General features: G+C 31.1%; 1 protein-coding gene across 2 annotated transcripts; it reads left to right on the plus strand.

The window, feature by feature from the left end:
- Positions 1-25,036, plus strand: LOC127715272 (PAN2-PAN3 deadenylation complex subunit Pan3-like). 2 transcript variants are annotated; one of them, XM_052221309.1, is made up of 17 exons: positions 1-96; positions 4,223-4,314; positions 5,050-5,334; positions 5,764-6,016; positions 6,328-6,470; positions 6,918-6,983; positions 8,160-8,264; positions 8,985-9,042; positions 13,523-13,681; positions 14,768-14,884; positions 15,344-15,490; positions 15,990-16,246; positions 16,952-17,091; positions 17,859-17,988; positions 19,436-19,500; positions 20,410-20,548; positions 22,324-25,036. In XM_052221309.1, the coding sequence occupies exons 2-17, from the start codon at positions 4,237-4,239 to the stop codon at positions 22,474-22,476; spliced, it is 2,295 nt and encodes a 764-aa protein (XP_052077269.1). In that variant the 5' UTR covers positions 1-96; positions 4,223-4,236; the 3' UTR covers positions 22,477-25,036. The 2 variants fall into 2 exon arrangements, with proteins under 2 accessions (XP_052077269.1, XP_052077270.1); XM_052221310.1 differs by having other exon boundaries at positions 7-88.
- The last annotated feature ends 864 nt before the right edge of the window (positions 25,037-25,900 follow it).

Consider the following 25,900-nt stretch of genomic DNA (forward strand, 5'->3'; position numbering starts at 1 on the left):
CCCAATTAAATGCACATGCGTACTCAACAAATTGTCAGAAAATCGAGAACCTGTTCAAATGAGGGAAAACACATCCAAATAATTTAATGTAACTCGGTAAAAATGCATCAATCGTAAATAAGTAAATGAGATCTGGGAAAAAGGATGTCTTCTCTAGTTTCTGGTGGAGAAAAAAATGCACCATGTCGCTTCTTTTTGCAAACAGGCACTTGTAATTAAGGCGACGACTGTCAATTTCTCCACCATAAACCAGGTGTTGGGTTTCAAAAACAGTTCACAAACGGTTCTGTAGAAGACAAACAAGGTGCGATCTAAGGCATCCCTGACACTATTCCAAAACTAGAGTGTCATATCATGTTAGGAATACGCAATTAATCGAGATTAACTGTTAAAATTTCTTGGATTTGAAATTTTGTATTTTATGTTTAAATAATATTCTAAAAGCTGCCTTTGTTTATTTTAAAACTGCATGTATTTTATGTATAGACACAAATCATTGATATTACCAAATATTAATACCTTGATTCATTTGTAGCTACCATATTTTAAAACTGACATTTGCTGTACTAATGGAAAATGTAAACTTTTTGCATGGTCATCAAATAGGCCACTTCATGGTTATTGCAGCCATATTGAAAAGGGGACAGATGTTTAGGGTGGAGGTGAAAATAGTATGAAATTCCAAGCAACTGTTCTGTTTCAATTATGTTTTCCTGTGTTTTTCAAAGCATTTTCACCTCAATAATGAAAATATGCTCCATATTTGATATGGCTGCAATAACTGTGAAACAGGGACGATTTAAGATGATACTTGTAATAGTCTCTTTTGGGACTGAAAAAAAGCTACCCTGAAAGGCAACCAAATCAGAGAAAAATGCTTTGACCTAGGAATCCCAATAGTGACTAACCATGAATATGCAGCTTGTTATAGATGGGATCATCTATATAATGATTTTTTTTTTAAAATTTCATCATACTTTTTTGAAAATTTTAACATTTGTTAGTTAGATACAGAAAGTACCGGTACCTTATCCCGGCCTCGATAAACATTAGATTGTATATATAAATATAAACTAGTTAGTAATTGTTAGTATTCTAAATTATGAAATATACATTACTATATTATTATGTATCCATTATTTCCATATTGTTCAATAAAGAGAGAACTATATTTCAGAGAGAAAGAAAAGACAGAAGAGAAAATAATAAATAAATAAAAAGCAAAATAAAAAAAAATCACTGAAATTTGGTTTTTTGGCAGCAGTATATCGGTCAAAACTAGCGTGTGTCTTAAGATCCAACATTTAATAAATTTGTCATGGTTGGTTTTCTATTGTAAAAAATTCATACAAAAACAAACAAGCTATTACAAAACATACATGTGGTTATAGGCACAAAACAAGAACAAAAAACAATAAACAACATTATAACAATATAATATACATGTATGGTGGTGTGGAGAAGGCTAAAACAATGTACACAGTAACATTACATAGGGTAATGCTAATTTGTATAAGTGTAAATTAATCTAGTAATGGTAGCCAGGGTTCCCAGCAGAGGTTGGCAATGTGAAGAGGTTTTATTTTAAAAAATATATTCTTTTCTAGTATTAGATTTTCTTCGAGATAATTTTTTAGCCCTGTAAAATTTACTTGATTTTCACATAGTTTGGTTCTGTCAATAAAGAATTTTGATAATAGTATTATTATTTTTTTTATTTTATTATTTACTGTTTTTCCTAAATTTCCATATAATATTCTATACATGTTAAACGGAATTATTATTTGTGTTTGGTTATAAATCCAGTCAAAGAGTCTTGTCCACAGGTCTGCTATATTATGGCATGTCCAAAATATGTATTCAATATCTTCAATAGCTCATTGCAGAAAGTACAATTATCGCTTTGTTTTATTCTGATTTTAAATAAAAATTTATTTGTGCCCAAGATTCTGTGTATTATTCTATACTGGAACCAATGAAGTTTTGAGCTTTTTGTGGTGTAAAAAGACATATTATGCACGGTTTTCCAATCAAAATTTTTATTCAGTGTTAAGGACCATTTGTCTTCACAGCTAAGTTTAGTACTGTTTTTTTTCTAATAAAACATTATACATATCTTTTGAGCCTTTGTTTGATAAAAAAAATATTCTTATATTATTTGGAATAATTGGTCCTTGTGTTTTATAAAGATTGTTTATGGATATATTGTTCTTGAGAGCTTTTTTATATGATTTTATTGATGAAATTACCCCATTGTAAGTAAGAAAGTTTGACTTTAATTTTATAAATGTTTTGTAATTGTTAAGTCATTGAATTAGTTTTCCCTCATCATTTAATAGATCATTTATCAAAGAGATCCCTTTATCTGCCCAGTCTTTCTAGAAAATAGATGTTATTCCTATTTTAATATTTTCATTATTCCAGAGCGAATCTGATACATACGTGTCTTCATTTTTTGGTATACATTTATTTTGTAAATCTGTCCAAGCTATAAAGAAAAGGGTTTTTACATCTTTTTGTTGGGCCTAAATAAACTAGGTTTTCAATACTAATTTTTTCAGTACTTTCTAATAACTTATTTAGTTTTGGGTTGTTTTTTAACAACTGACTAATCCATGTTAATTTCAATCCTGTAATATATTTGTCAATATCTATCATTTTCAGCCCTGACCTAATTTATGTTCAAAACATAATATTTCTCTTTTTATCTTGTCAGGTTTGTTTTCCCAAATAAATGAATAAGTTTTATCAATTAGTTGTTTTAAAGTATTTTTGCATGGTGCTTGTAATGTTAAAAATAGATTGTTTAATTTTGAAATAATTAGTGTCGTGATGATTGTTATTTTTCCAACTGGTCTTAATGTTTGTTTAGACCAAATTTTTATTATATTTTCAATTTCTTTAACATGTTTAATTCTATGTAAAAAATATGAACTTTCATGAGTATATTGTCCATGTAGAATATATATTGGAACATTACATTCTAAATTACGACTGCAAAGTTTTGGATAAGGGATTCAACAGAAATTTCATTTGAAAAAAAATCAAAGGGAGATGAACTTTATTAGGCTATTATCATGATAAAAACCAGATCCAATTATATTAGCAAATCAATCATTTACTGATTAAGTGGTGAAAATATATAGCACTGATTGATTTTTTATGTTACTTATAAAACTTCTATAATGAAAGATCAGAACTTGCCTCATCAAAGAACCCTTATTAACAACAGAAAATAGCAAATAATAGAAGTGCAAAAAAGGAATAATAGACGCCCCAAGTCATCTGAACCTTTTTTTTATATGTTATTTCAGACTTTTAATAATCATAAATATTTATATCAGTAAAGCCTATGAATTTGATTTAATAAAACTTTACAGCTATTCAATAAATTAATCCAGCCCTTGACTTGAAATGTTTAGGGTTTGTACATTCAATGGTAGTTTCATTAAATGTTGGGATAAAATTTTGATAATGCACATCACATGACAGTAAAAATTCAACTATTTTATATTAGATTTCGCAGCCTTTTGAATATTCTATAACATGATCATTGGACAATTCACTTCTTTTAATAACTTTTCCTATTTAATCTTATATGTTTAGCATTTTGTTAAAGAACTGAAGTGTACGGTAACATATTTTTTTGCAACAGTTTTGGGATTTACATTTTACCAGGTGTACTACTTACTAGAAACACTTAATGAAGAAATAAAATTATAGTGATTGAGCAATCTGTATATCATTGTATATTAACAATTGCTTGTTCATGCAAAAACTTTTGTCAAGACCCACTTAAGATTTGTGAACCATTGTAAAAAAGAGAATCCAAATATTACAATGTGGCTCCTCATTTTAGCATGATCATTACTGTAAATGTGGAGGTGAATAACAATTTTTGTAAAGAACCTTCGGCTGTACTATCATGGTTTTAGTCAAAATAAGTAATAAAACTTATCTTCAGCACTAAGAATACATGTACTCAACGAAAAGGCTTAGTATTAAATATGCTTCAGAATACAAACTAAAAAATGGGAAAGATTGGTCAGTTGAATAAGTTTTGTTATTTTAAACTTTTTATTAGAACGAAAGCATCACTTGCATGTTATTATGAAATATAATAAAAATCTCATATTCTTGGTGGTTTTGTTTTGTTGAACAAGAAAAAATACGTACACATACATGTTCCTATGAATTATTAAGAACTGTGTTTTTTTTGTAGCATTACCAGACTCAATGGGCAGTAATGGAGATCAGTATTTTAATGCTACATTTAGTAGTGAACCACCTGTCCCAGACTTCCAGCCATTTAATGTAGGTTTATTGTTACATTGTAAAGTTATTGAAAAACCTACATACTATCATGTATTACAGGGTTTGTTAAATATGGCTTTTTAATGCATAAGAACTAGAAAGCTTTTCAGTTAAAATCTGCTATTGCAACAAACACCATGATATGATTAGAAATTTATGTGCATTGGCAGTTGATAGGATACCGTAAACTAGCTCAAAATGAAAACGGACGAAAAGGTACTCAATACAATATTCAATTTTTCTATACAAGTACATATTGATGTGGTTTTGAAACAATGATAGAGATGTGTGAGTAATGCCTTAATTGCTACCCTGTATAAATACACCACTTATACCCAGACCGTTGTTCTAAGAAAGTCTGTTTCTCAAGGTTGAATCTCATTTTACCTCGTGGAATATGAACTTGTGGGTAATGTCACCTGACCATTTCAACAGGGTGAAGAGGGTCGGAATAGAAAAATTGGTCAAATATCTATTAAAAGTTGAATTCTGTTAAATACATTCCATTTGGTTTATTCTTTTTGTAAGAAAGATTGGGCAGATATTTTGAAAAAAAATCACACAGTAAAAACAATTTTTTTCAACCTCAACATTGAAACTGCGCCTAACTTTGAATTCATGTATTAACATTTGTTCAAATAATGATTCAATGTACAGAAAATGTACATGCACAAATTTTTATAAGATCAGGTGTCTGGCTGAACCCTTTGAATTATTTTTTGAACTTTTTTTCAGCGGCAAAGAGGAATGGCAAGAGGACATAGAAATATGATGGGCCCAATGCCAGGGCCTAGGAACTTTGGTCCACCTGGCCATGGAATGAGACCAAGGATGGAAATGCCTAGAATGGATGTGCCTCCAGATCTTAGGGATGGACCATTACCTGGTCAAATGTATAATGAAGGTTATGGATCTAGGATTGATAGTCCAAAGTTTGATGGTCTAGGATCAAGAATAGATCAGGGGTTAACAAACGATTTTGCAGCTCTCAATCTGCAAATTCCTGGTAGTGGTTTAAAGGTATATTTTATGTCTGATAGCTCATAAATGCAGCATGCTATTTTTTTTTTACAATGGAAGTTACCAACTGATTTTAATAGGAAAGTAGTATGCATGAAATTATGTTATTTTTCAGAATTAGGTTTCTAAATGCATTTTATTACATTAATTCATTTAGAAAGACGTTAGATATTTCTTTTCCTCTATAACAAATAGTTTTATGATAATCTTAAATAACAACATATAAGTTTGATGGGCATAACATTAATTAATGTCCTGATTTTGAACAAGCTCAACATTATACTGTTATATCATGATCAGATGCCTTTTGTGTAACGGTGTATTTAATTCCAGTCTTTATTTATTCATGAAAAAATTGTTGAAATATTAGGTAACATATGATAGTTATAAATTGGTATGTATTGACACAGGAAATTGCTTGTATTTTAGGGGTCAAACCCAGGGGCAGATGAATTCATACCGAAGTCTGCAACATTAACTCATAGTGCTAGTTCTCCTAATTTCTCATCGTTCAACAATGGGCCAGTTGGTATGCCACCCATGTCTAATGCTGCACCTCATATGATGGATAATGGTCACATGGGAAATTCCGTGCCTGGAGGTGATATTCCAATGCCTGTCGGAGGCCCTATGATGTCCAACACACCACCACCTGCTCATTTAATGCCATCAGGCATGTCAGGTAAACATTTAAATAACAAAGAGACAGTTCTGCATTTCTTTTGAAGCATTTCATGATTTTTATACTTCATAACAAGTTCTGTAAAATCTAAACATTTCATTGTGTTATTGGTATATTTTTTTCGTCATTTCATAAAAAAAATCTATCAGTTTATTACATATTGATGTTGATGGCATAACTTTACTAGTGAAATAAGAAGTACAGTCATTTAGTTGCACTAGCTTTCCACAACCTTAAATTGTTCTGTTTAAACTAAGATTTAAATAAATATGATTATACACAGATAAAATAAATTGTGTTTATATTTTCAGGAGTTGTTTATTCGACAGCCAGTCCTAACAACAGTCCTCATTTGTCTCCAACAAACTCTCCTCTTATGATGAGAAGGACTGGTTCTCCATTAGCACCCATTAAACCAGGAACACCAAAGAAAAACCAAGCCAGCACCATTCAGGTAAAATATAAGAGAGGCAAAAGATTCCAAAGGGACATTCAAACGCATAAGTCAAAAATAAACTGACAATACCATGACAAAAAATGAATAAAGACCTAAATTCAGAATTTTTTTCATTTATTTTTGCAATTTCAGTTAACGCTGTATTGAATAAATCTATCAAAATTTAATATGCAAGTTTTTATTTTTGTGAAGCCTATCCCACTGCAATTTTTGCAATAGTTCAAACATTTAAAAATTTGAATTTGTTTAAACTAAAACAGAAGACCTGTCTAATCTGAATAAAATGTTCTGTCCCATATGGATTCTATTTAAACAGTTGTCACTATAATTACAGCCTCTGTTTATCTGAAGGTTTCCAATTCCAGGGATTTACCCTTAATGTTTGCAAGAAATATGATATAATTCATGACTAGTATGAATATCTAATTTTTCTTTTTTTTTCAGGAAAGTGTTGGTGGAACAACCTATTTCTACAATCCTGAAGATTATACTGTACAAAGGGAGGGCATTGTAAGTAGAAATAAAAGAATTTATTTTAAACAATCCTGAAGATAATACCATACAAAGGGAGGGCATTGTAAGTAGAAATAAAAGAATAACAATCCTGAAGATTATACTGTACAAAGGGAGGGCATTGTAAGTAGAAATAAAAGGATTTATTATAAACAATCCTGAAGATTATACTGTACAAAGGGAGGGCATTGAAAGTAGAAATAAAAGGATTTATTATAAACTACCCTGAAGATTATACTGTACACAGGGAGGGCATTGTAAGTAGAAATAAAAGGATTTATTATAACCAATCCTGAAGATTATACTGTACAAAGGGAGGGCATTGAAAGTAGAAATAAAAGGATTTATCTTAAACAATCCTGAAGATTATACTGTACAAAGGGAGGGCATTGAAAGTAGAAATAAAAGGATTTATTATAAACAATTCTGAAGATTGTACTGTACAAAGGGAGGGCATTGTAAGTAGAAATAAAAGGATTTATTATAACCAATCCTGAAGATTATACTGTACACAGGGAGGGTTATGTAAGTAAAATAAAAAGATTAATTTTAAACATTTGCATCTAGATCAAAGTCATAGATACTGAAGGAGCAGATGTAGAAAAGGAAATACTGGTCCATACATATTTTTATGCCCCCACTGCCATGCGGTCGGCATTAAGTGTTACCCTTGATTGTCCGTCCCAAAAGTATTTTCACATATTATAAGCAATCTTGGGCGGGGGCATTCGTATCCTCGGACACATTCTTCTTTTATTATGAAAAGCATTATCACAATACATCAAATTTCCACTGTATACTGTATATTGTCATTGATTTGTGTTTGCTTTGCACTACAACACAAACAATCTGTATGACAGCGAGACTATATTGTGATATTTGTATTGAAATTATCAGGCTTCTAAAATTGTAAAATATCAAAAAGTCATAGTAGGTAGCTAATTTGTGTGTGAGCATATTAAATGAACACAAAAGTTGGAAGATAGCAAAGGTATTGTATTTTCGTGATGGAAGCATCAACATCAGACATGAAAGATAATAAAATTTGATGCCACAAAAGCAAATATGTGGAAAAATAGCTTAAGATATGGTATTAAGGGGAAACTATTCCTGTGTTGATTAATGCATTTAGTAATAATTTGTAGCAAAAATACATACTTTTATTTATTTCAGCAAATACCAAATTTTACCATGTTTCCAAGTATACCTCCACATGTGGCACACATGACAGTGAAGAAAAACATGCCACAGTTCTTCATGTGTGATGAACTTAAAATGGTAAGAAAATAAATCACCTTTATTGAACAATATTTTTCCTTAATAATTTTTCAAACCATGATACTCAACAGTGCCATAAATTTATTCCCTTCAGAAAATTGTCAGAGGAAAGCAGTTAATATTAGGAGATAACCAAATGAATTATAAGAAAATTTATTATTTCTGAATATATTTTTACTGGAAGTTCTTGTAAAGCAATACTTGTAATTATACTGAATGAAATAGATAGGAGAGGATTTGAACCACTGGAATAGGTCACTTTTCTTAGCTTCATGATATATGATAAAAGTGGAGAAATTAAGATGTATCTGAAACTAATCAGATGTTTATTTTTTTTCTTAGATGCCATTGAAACTGCAGTCCAAAATGCATCAGATATTTGTCAAATCTAGTTATCTCTCCATAAAATAGCTTTGGTGGACTTCATCTGTTGTCTGCACTTTGTTCGGGTTGTTGTCTCTTTGACATATTCCCACTTTCCATTCTCAATTTTATTAGGTAGATTTTTTGTCAAAAGTATGATAGGGTCTATGTAGTTGTGTTATTCAAAATATATGAAAGTGTGTACTTATTGGTCACAGAATAAATACAATTTATGAAACTTGCAGTTCTGAGACATTTTAAAAATGTTATTTTCAGACTATATCATACAACCTTTGTTTTATACTGTTTATAGAAATGTGAAAATTTATATTTAATTTATGGTCTATTGTATTTTAGGACATATTAAACAGGCATTCTATGACATTGGCACAAATAGATCTGCAACAAAACCCAGGTAAGTCAGAATGTCAAGAAATGCTTGTACAACTGTGTGTAGACTGCTAGACTTTGTTAAACCCGCCATATATTGATGTCTTGTGAAAGTCGTGAACCATATATATTTCATTGCAAAATCATAACCCATTCATGTTTTATGTATATTTCTAAGTTATCAATTTTTAGCTCACCTGGCCCAAAGGGCCAAGTGAGCTTTTCTCATCACTTGGCGTCCGTCGTCTCCGTCGTCGTCGTTAACTTTTACAAAAATCTTCTCCTCTGAAACTACTGGGCCCAATTTGACCAAACTTGGCCACAATCATCATTGGGGTATCTAGTTTAAAAAATGTGTCCGGTGACCCGGCCAACCAACCAAGATGGCCGCCATGGCTAAAAATAGAACATAGGGGTAAAATGTAGATTTTGGCTTATATCTCTGAAACCAAAGCATTTAGAGCAAATCTGACATGGGGGTAAAATTGTTTATCAGGTCAAGATCTATCTGCCCTGAAATTTTCAGATGAATCGGACAACCCGTTGTTGGGTTGCTGCCCCTGAATTGGTAATTTTAAGGAAATTTTGCCATTTTTATACGACCGCAAAAAAATTTTGAGGTCGTATATTGGTATGACGTTGGCGTCGTCGTCGTCCGGCATCGTCGTCCGAATACACAATGGTTTTCGCACTCTAACTTTAGTTTAAGTGAATGGATCTCTATGAAATTTTACCATAAGGTTCAATACCACAATAGGAAGGTGGGGATTGATTTTGGGGGTTATGGTACCAACAGTTAAGGAATTAGGGGCCAAAAAGGGGCCGAAAATAAGCATTTTTGTAACTTCCAGACATAACTTGTGTGTTAGCATATGGATCTCTTTGACATTGTACCACAAGATTCCATATCACAAAGGGTCAATGCTGGGATTGATTTTGGGGTTAATTGCCTCAAAAATTTAGGAATAAGGGGCCAAAAGGGGGCAAAAAACAAGCATTTTTCTAGTTTCATGACAATAACTTGTGTGTAAGTGTATGGATCTTTCTGAAATTTTACTACAAGGTTCCATTTCACAAAGGGAAAGCTGGAATTGAGTGTTGTGGTAATTGCCCAAAACGTTTAGTAATAAGGGGCCTAAAAAGGGGTTTAAAATAAGCATTTTTTAGTTTCTAGACAATAACTTGTGTTCAAGTGTATGGATCTCTCTAAAATTGTATTACAAGGTACCATATCACAAAGTCAAGGCTGTTATTGAGCTTGGTTTGGGGGGAAAGGGGGGTGGGGGTGATGAATCATAAGGGGGGCGGGGGTCAAAAAAGGGGTAATTTTTTTTTTTCCTTTTTTTTTTGTTTAAAATTTACATTTTAAGTTAGTTATTTTTTATCACGAAGAGAAAGTAGGAATTGAGTTTTGGGGTTAATTGCTCAAACATTTATGAATAAGGGGCCAAATATTGGTCGAAAATAAGGATTTTTTTAGTTTGCAACAAAAACTTGTGTTCAAGTGTATGGATCTCTGTGAAATTGTATTGCAATGTACCATACCACAAATTGAAGGTTGTGATTGAGGTGGGGGATGATGAATCAAAAGGGGGTTGAAAAAATGTGTGGGGGGTAGGATTTTTTTTTTTCCTGTTTTTTTCTTTAAAATTTTCCATTTAAAGATGGTTGTTTCAGATTTATATATGAAAGAAAATAATAATGATACGGTTATATATCATGAGGAATTGAAATTTAAAATTATGTATATTGGAAATTTAGGTTACATTGGAAAGTAATAATTGGCTTTGGGGGGGGGGGGGGGGGGGGTTATGGCTCTAATGTTTAAGGAATAAGGGGAAAAAAGGTTAAAAAACAAGGGTTTCCATTTTAATAGACAAATAATTGAGTAAAGAACATTATTTAAAAGCAGTGTAAGGTTGGTAATTCAAACTCATTTAAATATCTCATCTACACTGCTTTTAAATTATGTAAATTGGAAATTTGCCAATAACTTTATTGTTAATAAATGCATTGGAAATTTGCCAACAATTTTAGTGTAATAAACTTCATTGGAAATTTGCCAATATAAAATTTTGCTGATGAAGGTTTTTTGTTTACCTTTAGCCTTGACTATGAAGTCATTTTCTATTTTTATAGCCTTATGGTGTAGTTGAATTATTTAATACTTTTATGATGTGTTTAAATGGGGTTTTATCATGTTTATGGTTGCAAATTTATTGTTTTAGTATAATAAACTCCATTTAAAATTTGCCAATAAAAAAAATTTTTGTTTATTTTTAGCTATGATTATGATGTCATTTTCTATTTTACTTTTATGGTTGCAAAGAAATTTTTATTTTTAGATATTACTGTTAAATGATGCTGATTAAGGTTTTTGCTATGTTTAGCCATGACTATGATGTCATTTTCTATTTTAATATCTGTTATGATGTATTTAAATGGGCTTTTATGGTTACAAAGGAATTTTATTTTTAGATATTACTATAAAATGTTGCTGATGCTGATTAAGGATTTTGTTTATTTTTAGCCATGACTATGATGTCATTTTCTATTTTAATACCTTTATGATGTAATTTCCATTTTTAGATATTACTGTTAAATGATGCTGATTAAGGGTTTTTTGCTATGTTTAGCCATGACTATGATGTCATTTTCTATTTTAATATCTTTATGATGTATTTAAATGGGCTTTTATGGTTACAAAGGAATTTTATTTTTAGATATTACTTTAAATGTTGCTGATTAAGGATTTTTGTTTATTTTTAGCCATGACTATGATGTCACTTTCTATTTTAATACCTTTATGATGTATTTAAATGGGCTCCCATGTATTTAGATTTTTGATTATTTATACATGTTACCAAATTGGTCCACATTGAACAAAAACGGTCCAAATTTCAACTTTATTACATTACATCAAACATTGAATTCTACATATTCTTTGATATATTGAAATTAACAAACAATTTAGTTTATGGATATTCCACCATAATAGGTAAATTAAATTTTTTCCAGTTCTTACACCACATTCATCCTGTGTCAGAAACCTATGCTGTGTCAAATATTTAATGACAATCCAAAGTCATAGCTGTATCAAGCTTGAATTTTGTGTCCATACTTGCCCCAACTGTTCAGGGTTCGACCTCTGCGGTCGTATCAAGCTGCGCCCCAGCGAAGCATTTTATTGGTTATTATCTTGAATATTATTATAGATAGAGATAAACTGTAAACAGCAATAATGTTCAGCAAAGTAAGATCTACAAATAAGTCATCTTGACCAAAATGGTCAGTTGACCCCTTAAGGAGTTATTGCCCTTTATACTAAATTTTTAACCATTTTTCATAAATTTTTGTAATCTTTTACAAAAATTCTCTCCTCTGAAACTACTAAGACAAATTTAACCAAACTTGTCCACAATCATCATTAGGGTATCTAGTTAAAAAAATGTGTCCGATGACCCTGCCTGCGAACCAAGATGGCCGACATGGCTAAAAAATAGTACATAGGGTAAAATGCAGTTTTTGGCTTAATCTCTGAAACCAAAGCATTTAGAGCAAATCTGATGAGGATAAAATTGTTCATTAGGTCAAGATCTATCTGCCCTGAAATTTTCAGACCAATCAGGCAACACGTTGTTGGGTTGCTGCCCCTGAATTGGTAATTTTAAGAAAATTTTGCAGCTTTTGGTTATTGTTTTGAATATTATTATAGATAGAGATAAACTGTAAACAGCAATAATGTACAGCAAAGTTAGATCTACAAATAAGTCAATTGACCCCTTAAGGAGTTATTGCCCTTTATAGTCAATTTTTTACAATTTTCATAAATTTTGTAAATTTTTGTTAATTATTACAAAACATTTTCCACTGTAACTACCGGGCCAAGTTCATTATAGATAGAGATAATAGTAAGGAGCAAGAATGTTCAGTAAAGTAAGATCTACAAACACATCACCATCACCAAAACACAATTTTGTCATGAATCCATCTGTGTCCTTTGTTTAATATGCACATAGACCAAGGTGAGCGACACAGGCTCTTTAGAGCCTCTAGTTGACATCTTAATTTTATAAATAAAAAAAAGAATAAAACAGTATATATACAGATAATTGAAAGATGAAAATTACTGACCTATTACCTTGGTGAAATTGCATCTCATTGATATATTTGACATTGAAAAAGGTACCCATTATACTCTGGATTCATTTATTTTCGTGGGTATCAATTTTCGTGGATTGTGAAAATCTTGCATTTTTGTGGATATTTGATTTCGTGGTTATGCTGATCTCTGCATACAAAGCCTATAGAAAATTTGTAATTCGTTGAACATTTGAATTCGTAGTTCACATGTACCCACGAAATCCACGAAAATTGGTATCCAACGAATAATAATGAATCCACAGTAGATGCATGTCTGTGTATACCTTCATATAGGAAGAGAACAAACTATCTCAAGTCTATATATTGTATGCAATAACTCCATACCAACAATTGTGTTACAGATATCCCAACAGAAGTAGATAATTATCATCATTTGTTTCCATTGGAGCCCCCTCCACCAAGTTCAATGCAGAAATCAAACAGATTTAGTTACCCCACCACTTGTTATAAAGCTGTCAATACCAAAGATGGCCTCACATACTGTCTACGTAGAATTCATGGTAAGTTACAATTAACAGTTGTGTGACATAAAGCTGGCCCCATACTCTGTCTACACGGAATTTATGGTAAGATCTTATTAACAGATACATGATATAAAAAAGCAAAGTAGTCTCACATACTGTCTTCATAGAATTCATGATTTTATTTAATGATAAAATGGAAAAATCCTGTAAATTGATCTGAAAGGAAATGGAGTTATATTTTGACTGTAGGTAATCCCAAGGCCATATAAAGAGATAGAATCCTGTTTTGACTAAGATTACCTTTAATGACTTACTGATAACCAATTAATTTTTGCTAGCAAATTATTTACATAACTTTCACGAGTAGAGAAATAAGGCAGATATAAATTGTAATGAAATATCAAACTTGTGTCTTCTTTATGAATATATCAACAAAGTAAGAAAATCACAAATTAACCAGAAGTCGACTTGAAAGGGCTTAATGCAAGTAAAGTATCCTGGTTTACAATAGAAGAAAAAAAACTGGAACTATACTATTTAAAAATAAAAGAACAGAGTTCCAATGTCCCCTGCGTTGCACATATTTTATCTATCCAAGGTACACATGGTACAAGGGCAATAACTAAAAAACACTATTTTTTGTTCTTTTAAACTTTTATAGAGAAATGAAGGCTTCAGAGCAAATGCAATGTGATTTCTGTTATAATTAATATTTCCAAGGGGCATAACTTGTTAAAAATATTTGACCAGCACTTATGTTCGAAAGTGTCAAAGACATTGCTGATATAAGTTTCATAAAAATCTGGCAAGAATTGTACACATGAGAGTGCTAACGATGCAGTTTTCTATATAATTAATGTTTCCAAGGGCATAACTCTTTTAAAAATAATTCATCAGCACTGACTTTCAAAATCGTCCAAGACATTGCTGATATAAACCTATGATATAAGTTTCATAAAAATCTGGCAAGAATTGTACATGTGAGAGCCCTAACAAGACTGGATGGACGGACGGAAGCATGGTATTTCTATGTCCCCTGCAATGAGTTGCGCAGGGGACAATCAATGTTTGAACTGCTTTCTTCAATTTTGAGTAATCAGCAATTTTGTTTATCTTTGACAGGTTTTCGATTGTCAAATACAAAGTGTATGATGATAATAGACATGTGGAAAAAAATGTACCATCCTAACATAGTACAACTGAGAGAAGTTTTTACTACTAAAGCATTTGGTGATAATTGTAAGTATAACAAGCTAATGGATGTGATTTGAATTTGAATATAGACACATATTGCTAAATATCACTGTTATATCTGATCTTGAGTATTCCATCCCAACATTTTTTTAATGTTTTTATTTGTTGTTCCAGAGTAATTATATGAATGGCGTTGTTTTTTAGTTTATGTATCAGGCTTAGTAATGGAGGTCCATACTGAAATGAGTTGACCTTGACCTTTGTTACTAATTACAAGAAAAATAAAATAAATAGCAGACTGGAGGACTCTCTGTTTACAACTGCTCCATTTCATTTTTTTTTTTTTAAATTACTGGCAAATATATTAAAATGGCATATAATTGTTTACAATTGATTATACATCTCTATTTTTTTAAACCATTATGGTTATTTTGGTCCCATTTGTCAACACTTAATACAAGAAGCAAACACCGCGAATCTTTTATTTTGATTTTAAAATTACAGCAATAGTATTTGTGTATGATTTCCATGCCTGTGCGGAGACTTTGATGGGTAGACATTTCAATAATCCTGGATCTATTAATGGTTACAACCAGTCATTCAATATGGATGGAAGTTCAAGGTCATACAACTCCAGTGGAAATGGCAAAGGTCAGTAATGTATACTTTTTACTGTTAAAAGTATTTGCACATAAATAAATATGATAAAAAGGGTGGGAGAACATACCAAAGGGGGCACAAAAAACATTTATCAAAGAAAAACACACACCACCATGGCCAAAAGAAAAAATGACCTACAAAACACTACTTAAACTAAGATTAAACAACACAAACAGCCCAAAATTTATATGTAAATGTATGAAATAATTACATAATAAATGTAAATGTTTGAAATAATTACATATTAAATGGAAAAGTTTGAAAACAATAAATGATAAATCCACAGTAAATTAGATCTAGGATATACCATGATAGCAGTTGTCACCATAGAATCTTACAGGTTACCATGGAAACAAGTAGTGGTAAGGATGAAATTGAAATTATTCAATAATGGGAAATCTTAAATACGCTTTGATTTGGCTTTAGTCTGACTGGACTTTTTAACCTTTTCACAATTTGATTGAATTTTATTTATTTACTTTGTTGACAGGAGGAGGAGGAGGTGCCAACACTCCCCGCCAGCATGCAGGTTTATTACCTGAAAGTTTGATATGGGCATATGTTGTACAATTGAGTTCTGCTCTGAGGGCCATACACGCTGCTGGCCTTGCCTGTAGAACTATGGACCCAACCAAAATTCTTATCTACAGCAAGTCACGGTTACGGTTGAATTGTGTTGGCATCATGGATGTGTTGACATTTGACAATAACCAGGGCAATCCGTTAGCAATGATGCAGCATTATCAGGTCAGTATATTTTGTTGAAGTTTGAGAAAAACTTAAGTTATCATTATTAATTTATTGAAGTACTGTAAACATGAAAACGATTAGTTTGCCCTCGATACCAATATTGTGGCTAATGGTGCAGTGTGTTATTTTCATTTATTATACTTCATGTCAAAATGCCAGATTTTGATTGGTTAATACGAGGGAGACAATTTACTCTATCCCATGGCAAGTACTCTATTACCATTCACGGAGACGCTTGATCAAGTGTGCGCTTTAATAAATACGGTTGATTGTTATGTACAAGACACCATAGTTTATTACTTTGAATTTGAAATTTAATAGACAGTAATAACAGAACATTCAGTATAATAAATTAAATAACACTTAGCTTCTTCTCAGTTGACAATGTTTTCTCGGGGTAACAATCTGCTCTATCACCCTCTTAGCTATGTGTTATTTATATATTATTTCCCAATTTTGTAATATCTGTGAAAATATCCCCTATGCAAATAACTAGTTTTAAAAAGCAAAAATATTGGTTTGAAAGGCAAACTAAATGTTCACTAGGCAAATTTAATCCTTGAGCAAAAAGTTTATGCTTGAAATTGTAAAAATAACATGCTGCAAAATTTTCTACTTTTACAGGAATAAATTATTTGTAAGAAAAAGTTGTAACATATTTATCTGACACTAACTGATGTATTATGTATTGTTAATTTTCAGCAAGAAGATTTGGTGTTCCTTGGAAAGGTTGTGCTAGCTTTAGGCTGTAACAGTATCATGGCCATACAACGGGACAACTTTACATCCTCCATGGAACTTGTAGCACGCAATTATTCAGCAGATCTCAAAAATTTCTTCGTGTCGGTTTAATTTTCAAATTATTTTTGTTATGATATATATAATTGCAGTACTCAATGTTTGTAAAAATTCTGTTAATTACCTAATTCCTCATGGCATCAAACTAAAATTCCTTTAAAATAATTTGCTTTTTCAATTATTTTAACTATTTTAAACTTTAAAATTTTTAAATTCAGAAATTATTGCAATGTTTTTAAAAAGGCGATGATATAAGCTTAATATTAACTAGACCTACATTTTAAATTTGATCATGATTGTATGTCCCATTACTAGAATTGCATTTATTTAATCTTGTTGTACACTTCAATCAATAATTGCATTATCAAATGTGCACAATAATTTCTGAATTTATGACGGTTCCTTGTTATATCCCCACAAGTGATATCAACAAAAAGTGTGTAATCTAATAATGGGCTGTCCATCCATCATCACAATCTATCTGTAACTCCTACTGAACTTGTCTTTAGAATGCAATTCAATTTTCAGAAGATCCTAAAAACTAATGAAATTAACTCTTCTTAAGAACTTAAAAACTATGTTCTATATTTAAATTTTTACTTGAATAGTTTGTTGTTTTGTTTTGTATCACATTAGTAAAAAAAGACATGAAGAAGATCTTTTTTTTGGTCAGTGAAAAAATAGTTTTACGTTAATGTTTTGTAAACATGCATAGAAGCATTGATATTAAACATTTTTGTACATTGTGTTGATGTACTTGGAAGTTACATGAGTAAATTTCAGTATGACTAAATCTGTTTTTCATTTGTAGGTATCTGTTAACCAATTCTAACCGACCACGAAGTATTAACGATATTATGCCTATGATTGGTGCCAGATTTTATACACAATTAGACGCAGCCCAGCTTAGAAGTGATGTGATGGATTCAGAGTTATCTAAAGTAAATATTGAGGGAAAATTTCTTCATGTCTTCCAGTATGAAAAACTTGGGGGCATGGGACAGCACTATTTTTAGATCCTAACACCCCATATTATGAAATTTTCATTTTACTTATAATTCTTATAATATTCATAGGAAAATGCAACCACCCACAATCAATAAATTTGTGTGCCTTCCATCCCCCTACCACAATATATTTTGGACAGAACTGAGTTATTGATGGCTGATCCATTAAAACACACATGATACCCATTGAAGGTACCTGTCTTGTATTACAACTCCAGTTTCCGGTGCATGTCAAAACATGGTGTGAAATAAAATAATCCATTTTTTTCTGGACTCAATTTATTCTGTTTGATTAAAAGTTTATGCAAAATTGAAACATATATTTAGATTTAAAAGAAAATATTGCATCTTTTTGGGATATCAAACCAGGAAAGTGGAAGGATATCATGTTTACTGGAAGTGGTGTGGCCTAGTAAAAACAGAAAGTAGAAAAAATTAGCAAAATACATTTAATATCAGTATGATGTAAAGTAACAATTATTATACGGCCGATTACGGTACGTATTATGGTATACCCTCGTCTGTCTGTCCCTCCGTCGTCAACATGTCGGACAATAACTCAAAAATGGTTTAACCAATTTGCATGAAACTTTGGTGAATTTTTTATATATATTGATGTGAGCTCCCTTTCGATATTTATAAATTTTGGATTTTACGTTCTGAGTTATGGGGTTTTACTCTTTTAAAAATTCGTAAGGGTTCCATGGAACCCAGTGTCTCGCCTACTTTTGATGTTAATCACAGGCTCAACAAAAATGAGGAAAAAAATTAATAAAAATATTCCTCTCTATACTATCTTTTGATTGTAAGTAGCTTCTGTCCAAGTTTGGTAAAAATCCAGTATAGTTTATGAATCTAATAAATGTTTTAAAAACTTAAACTGCAGACTGTATGTATGTAATGTTAACTGGAAGAAAAACTAACTCCATTTATAAGTAAAATACGGAAAAAATGGATTTTTTTTTTACAAAATTTACTTCTGAATATTACCTTATGATCATAAACAAGCTTCTGTCCAAGTTTAGTAGAAATCCAGGATAGTTTAAGAAAGTTATTAAAATTTCAAAAACTTTAACCACAGAGTGAATATTTGTGGACGCCGCCGACAACACCGACGGAATGTAGGATCGCTATGTCTCGCTTTTTCGACAAAAGTCGAAGGCTCGACAAAAAGGGAGATTTTCCAGTTTTCAGACAATAACTCAAAAATGCTTTGAGCAGTTTTTATGAAACTTTGTTGACTTGTTTATAATTATTGAAATAACCTCCCTTTAGTTTTTTTATAAATTTCTGATATGACATTGAGGAGTTATGGAACTTTATTCTTGTTAAAGCAATGGGCGTATTTATTTTTATCAATTATTAATTTTTCTTTTTGTAGTCCGTAGAAAATGGCAGATTATTTCGGTTGTTATGTAAACTGGGTACAATCAACGAGAGGAAAGAGTAAGTTTAAATAAACACACTAGCATCTGTTTTCCAGTCTAAATTTGTTAAAGTATGAAATAATAGACATTTCTTGATTTATACAAATATACACTGTATTGCAGAAAACCAAAATATGCTTTCAAGTTCATGTGAAAATTAGTTTAAAAATGTTATTCTAATTGAGAGATACATACTTCTTTAAAAGGTAAAGATTGATTAATTGATGTCTTCATAAAGTAGTAGCAAATATAACATGCATACTCACAAGAAAAAAGGTGAAACAGAGATCTGTAAAGACTGTAAAAAAGTTTAAAAGAAAACAATACATTTCAAAATGATTTATAATGTTTTTGTGTTAATTTTGCTAAAAAAATTATTTGTTTTGTCTTATCGTTCACTTAAAGCATTTATTAGATGTGGTATGAGTGCCAATGAGAAGTTCTCCATCCAAGTCAAAACTTATAAAAGTAAACCATTATAGGTCAAAGTACGGTCTTCAACACAGAGCCTTGGCTCACACCGAACAGCAAGCTATAAAGGGCCCCAAAAAAATTACTAGTGTAAAACCATTCAAACGGGAAAACCAACGGTCTAATCTATATAAAAAACGAGAAACAAGAAACTCTTATGAACCACATCAACAAACGACAACTACTGAACATCAGATTCCTGACTTAGGACAGGTGCAAACAATTGCAGTGGGTTGAAACGTTTTAATGGTACCAAACCTTCACCCTTATCTGAAGCAATAGTGTAACATCACAACATAGAAAGACACACTATAAAATATCAATTGAAATGGCTTAACTCGATCAAAAGACATATTAACACCAGTGAACATACACTGAACAAATAAATTTGATCTATGATACAATGTAAATACAAAATAAATGGCTATAAATTAAATGAAAACATAAATTGTTTCAGGTTTCAGATGGATCCTCAATGGTCAGAAACAGGTGACCGATACATGTTGAAACTTTATCGTGACTTTTTGTTTCACCAGCATGATGCTAATGGTGCTCCCTGGATTGACATGGCACATATCCTTCAGTCTCTAAACAAGGTAAAAATAGGAAAAGATTGGATATTTTATTTTTGTAAATTATCTTTAAATACTCAAGTAAAAATTAATGAAAATTAATCTGTAATCTACTGTGTACATTTCCTCTAAACACTGCTACTATATTTTGATCCATATACATGTACCAACCGAGAAATCTCCACTGGATAATATCTTGATAAAGAGCATCATATACAAATATCTTGAATAGACAAATGTATGCCATCAGAAACATAAAATCTTTAACTAAAGAAAGCAGTCCAAGATAAACTCTTGAATATGGAAGAAGAGCCGTAATTTTTTGCAAATTTGTTTCCACACAAATTCATGTAATGAGTTGGGTGTAAGATGTTATTAAGATCTATGATAATACTTTGTGAAAAAGCAATTTAATTGATAGATCTAATAGTTGATGGATTGACTGGTTACAATATGTAGGGAATCTGTGATTTTGACTAAATGATTTATCTCTTGTTATGGCCCTTAAGGATTTTACTAACAAGCAACAGGCCACAGTTATACAAGCCAAATTTTGCCTTATTGCTGTAAAAGCAAAATAAAGCTGCATTTGAAGTTTGCTTTTAATAGGGGCTTACTTTCAAATTTTTATGCTCCTTTCGTCTATTAAGTGTTACCCTTGACCTTCTGTCTTTCTGTCCGTCCGTTCGTCCCATTTTTGTTGCAAAGCTTGAGCTGAGGCATTCATGTCCTCAGACACATTCTTCTTTTATTTTATTATCAATATCCTTCAAATCTGCAACAGTTTTTTTAGTCAGTACATGTGCCTGAGAAAAATGAAGAATACATGGGCCTATACTAATGTGCTACTTAGGCCTCAAAGTCACCTATACAAGCCAGACTTTGCTTTCTTATTGTTGTAAGAGAAAAGTAAAGTTGCCTTGGTATTTGCTTTTAACAATGGATTGCTTTTTGTCTCGCCTTGACGGAGTCAAAAAGCGAGACATAGGTATGCTGTTTCCGGCGGCGGTGTCAACAATGTATTAGTTTGTGATTACGTCTAGTTCATGGTGAACCACAAGTGTTAGGTCAATGATATTTGGTTTGCAGTTGTATAAGCATTGGCACATCTCTTTTCCATGGAGATTATTTGTCCCTGCCCCCTCAGTCATGGTCTATTGACTTTGAAACTTTTGCTTAGTTTACATGTACTAGTTTGTGATTAGATCAGTTTAAGATGAACTGCTAAATTGCTAATGTTAAGTCAATGATATTTGGTATGCAAATTTATTGGCATTTGCAAGTATCATTTCCATGGAGATTTTATAGACCCACCCCCTCATCATGGTTCATTGACTTAGAAACTTTTACATAGTTTGTGTTTGTTTAAAGGGAACGACTTATAATAAGTCAATGGTATTTGGTATGCAGTTGTATTAGCATTGGCACATCTCATTTCCATGGAGATTGTTTAGCCATGCACATTCAGTCATGGTTCATTGACTTTGAATATTTGCATCACTTACATGTTAAAGTATTGCTATTTTAATTTTATCATTTGCATTATCAAAATTACAAAAAGGCGAGACATATCTCTGTGATAATAGTTTATTATTTAATATATCCGTATATTTGTGGCAGTTTATTTAGTCGGAAAACATGCCTGAGAAACATGAAGGAAAAAGCAGAAAGTAAAATGGTATATAGTGGATTCATGACAAACACAAAATCATACAAAACAAATGTTATCAGACCTCTTATGTTTGAAGGATATTTTTGTCATGAGTTATACTGATTTTTTTAATAACTATTTTTTTCAGTTGGATGGTGGTACACCAGAAAAGATTTGCCTTGTTTCACGTGATGAAAATAGTGTTCTAGTAGTGACATACGCTGAATTAAAACAAAACTTTGAGCGAGCATTCAGTGACTTACTGACAGCTAGTGAATCACAGAGCAATGCCTTCACGTAGGAATATATTAAGATCTTATAGTTACGGAATATAGATCTCAATACCAGAACAACTTACACATATTTAAACCAGTGTTTTCTGTGAAAATCAATTTCCTTGGAACTGAATGGGATTTTTTTTTCAAAAATTCTTTTCAGTATTAAAAAAATATTATGTTCATACATTTTATATGTATTTTGTGGATTGACTTGATTATTTAAATAAGTTTTCCAAACCAAAAAGAAAGAAGAAAGAAATTATTGTTAGTATGTGTTCATTCCATCTAAAGGAAAATTTGAATAATCAAAATTGGAATTATTCTTGTAGACATAATGAAATAGACATTGTGTGCAATGACAGTGATTGTACATTGTGAATTTTGACATGGAAAGTGCTTTCTTGTGATATAGACACATTGTTACTATGACAATTTGTTGCTATGACTACAGACTACATGTTTTTGTTACTTGTTGATGTTTGAACAAGGCAGCACATGCTAAAGAAATGGAGTTCCTGCTTAACTTATTTTGACTCCATTCCTAACTTATAAGATTGTTGAATATTTTAAACTATTATTGACTATTTTTGTTCTGTCAAATGACATTTTAATTTGTACAGAATCTATATTAGTAAAAAATGTGTCGTAGATTTATAATCTTGACAAAAAAATGAAAAGAAATATTTTGAATATGAATTTTCTACTTTCATAATCATGCAGATTTGTCTCCACGGTAAAACAAGGGCATTTTTTGTAATTTATTTATTGTAATCATGTCAAGGTCATAACCTTTCACCTTTCTAAAGAACAGAGAAATTATAAGGTGATAAGGTAACAACATTACTTTATTTATTTATTTTATTTAAAAAAATTGTCTTGTTATCTTGGCATTCTGGACATGTGGACCATTTTTTTTTTACACACTTAGAAATTCACAGATAAAATTTAAAAACATTTTAAAAACTGCTTGCTAAAATAAATTAAACTTTAACATTGTCGATCTATAAAGATAAAATCAACTCTTATTTTTACTTGATTAATTTATAAAACTATCTCTTTAGGCCATGTAAAAGAAACCTATTGTTTCTTGTTCCTGCTCAGGTTTGATTCTGAATCACCCAGTTTATAGTTTCTCTTACAATTTTTATTGTTAAAAGTATGCTCCAAAAAATACTATTTGAAAGTTAAATCAAGATGAGACACCAACAAATCTTACAGTATTAAAGAATCTAAACATTGAATTCAATGGTCTTTTGTGTTGCAGTCACATTGTTTCTTTTGTCAGACCTTAATTGGACAAGTTTTATAGGGATAACCATGTAATTCTTTCTATCAATTTTTATTTCTCTTTTTTTTTATGATTTTGAAGTTAGAAAATTTTAATTCTTGTTTATTTATACAAATTTTTAATGATGACAATGGTTATTTGAGAAGTACACAGGATTTTATAATGGTGATATCTTTCTAAATGCTACTTATAGTCAGCATAAGGATTATAAATTTAGCATGGTAAAAAGATACTTTGTTTTATGAATAAATGAGATACAGGTACATTACAATGAGAGAGCAGTTTAACAAAAAAAAGGTCACATGACATATCAATAATGCAGTCTCTCATGCTTTATGTAGTTTAGTAATTTGATAAATTTTCCAGAAAAAAATACATATCAAAATATAATTTTATTTGAAGATAATTAAAGTGTATATGATGTGACTGTCAGATATGTTTCATATTATACTAATGTTGAGACCATGTTTCATGTCTATCACACCCAATAGTAATATCACTGCAGAGACATTTTTTTATTTTTATTTTCTCTAATACAAAGATGATAGAAAACCAATTACAGGTTGATATACCAGTAGCTGCATCTGGCATGTTTTTTGTTATTTCAATTGTAAACAATGAAAAAATATGAGGACAGTACTTGCACAAAAAAAATACTATCTTTATTCTGATCTGACACTGAATCTCTAGGGTATGTGTTTTTTATAGTCACATGGTAGTATTTGCTAGGGAACCCAAATTCATAGTGTTGTTGTTAGATATAATGGAATTTAGATGGTAGAAATCTGAATAGCACATCATGGTATAACATCTTGCACATGAATACAAGAGGGTTAGGGTCAAATTACCCTTACCAGGACTAATTTCATTGACATATTACAAACAGAGTTTGTATGTTGATAACTTAGACAATTCTGAACTTGTTATGAATTCTTGAAGGTCAAGGATAGACCTCCCCATCATTGTAAAGTGATTGTACCATTATTTGTTTTAACATGGAAAAAACCCAAATTTTAGAATAATATAACTTATTGTTAGATAAGTATTAATAGAGCTGCTTTCTTCAATTGTTTATAACGGTATATTTACAGAAGGTTTTAAACATTGAACCTTTATTATGGTGAATATTGAGCATGTATAAGGAAAGCTGTTTCATTATAAAATCCTGTGTACCATTCTCCCGTCTTCCTGTGATGAGACAAGATATTGCATGTGATGTACAATTGAACAATGTTAAAACCGTCTATGATGGAAATGACATGTAAAATATTTATACAATAAAATGTGCAATAGTGTGTTGTCTATCTTTTTTTGCCAGATGTCTGGATTGAATAGTGAAGATTTTTATATGATACAGAATTCAGTATTCAGCCAGAAATACTATCAGGTGCACGAGCATAAAGCAATTTACTTGACATCTTTTTCTTTGGAAAATGCATTAATGCAATGTAATGAAAGCAATTGACCTCAGATTTTAAAAGTGAAATACACAAAAGATGTACAGTATCCATGAGACTGAAGACAGCAGTTTTCATTTTGTTGGTATAAAATTACTTAGATGGAAAAGCATTTGCTGTTCTATGGGTTTTTCAAGTTCTCAAATCAAGCTTGTTGTATATTTTTTGTTACTATTGTAGATGATGACTTTGTTTTATAGTCTCTCCGAAGAATTTTTGAATAAAGGATACCATAGATACAGTTAAGTCTGCTTCATATCTTGATGGGTGCCACTAGCATCTGAATTCAACCCTGTTTTTTGTGGAGCTCCACCTATCCCTTAGTGTTCTGTGTAATGTTTTATTATTGTTGTTCTTGTCTCGCCTGCAACAAAAGTCAAAGAATGTGACACACAGGGATTACTATCCAGAGGTGGCAACGACATAACTATTTGTATAGACTAGGGATTTCAACTCGGTGAAGATTTACTAATTGAGTACTCGTTGGATTTACCGAGCGATACTCGAGTACTCGCTCGAAAAAACATATACAAAATGGAAACACAAAATTAAACCCAATTTATGGATTGTGGGGAAGTTGTCTTATGAACGTAAAACCCTCAACATTAATACCTTGGACTAGATAATAGTCCCAGGAATTTTATATCATAATTAATTATAGCTCATTTACTACATGTACTAATTATGTAAACAGGCAATAAT

The sequence above is a fragment of the Mytilus californianus genome, unplaced genomic scaffold (genome assembly GCF_021869535.1).
Source record: "Mytilus californianus isolate M0D057914Y unplaced genomic scaffold, xbMytCali1.0.p SCAF_9, whole genome shotgun sequence".
Classification (NCBI taxonomy): Eukaryota; Metazoa; Mollusca; class Bivalvia; order Mytilida; family Mytilidae; genus Mytilus; species Mytilus californianus.

What these genes read in the sequence shown, in the direction of transcription:
- LOC127715272 (XM_052221309.1), top strand. Translation starts at nt 4,237, where the DNA reads ATGGGCAGTAATGGAGATCAGTATTTTAATGCTACATTTAGTAGTGAA. An exon ending in TTCCTGGTAGTGGTTTAAAG is followed by an intron (nt 5,335 to 5,763) that starts GTATATTTTATG and finishes CTTGTATTTTAG; the next exon opens with GGGTCAAACCCAGGGGCAGA. An exon ending in CAATGATGCAGCATTATCAG is followed by an intron (nt 16,247 to 16,951) that starts GTCAGTATATTT and finishes GTTAATTTTCAG; the next exon opens with CAAGAAGATTTGGTGTTCCT.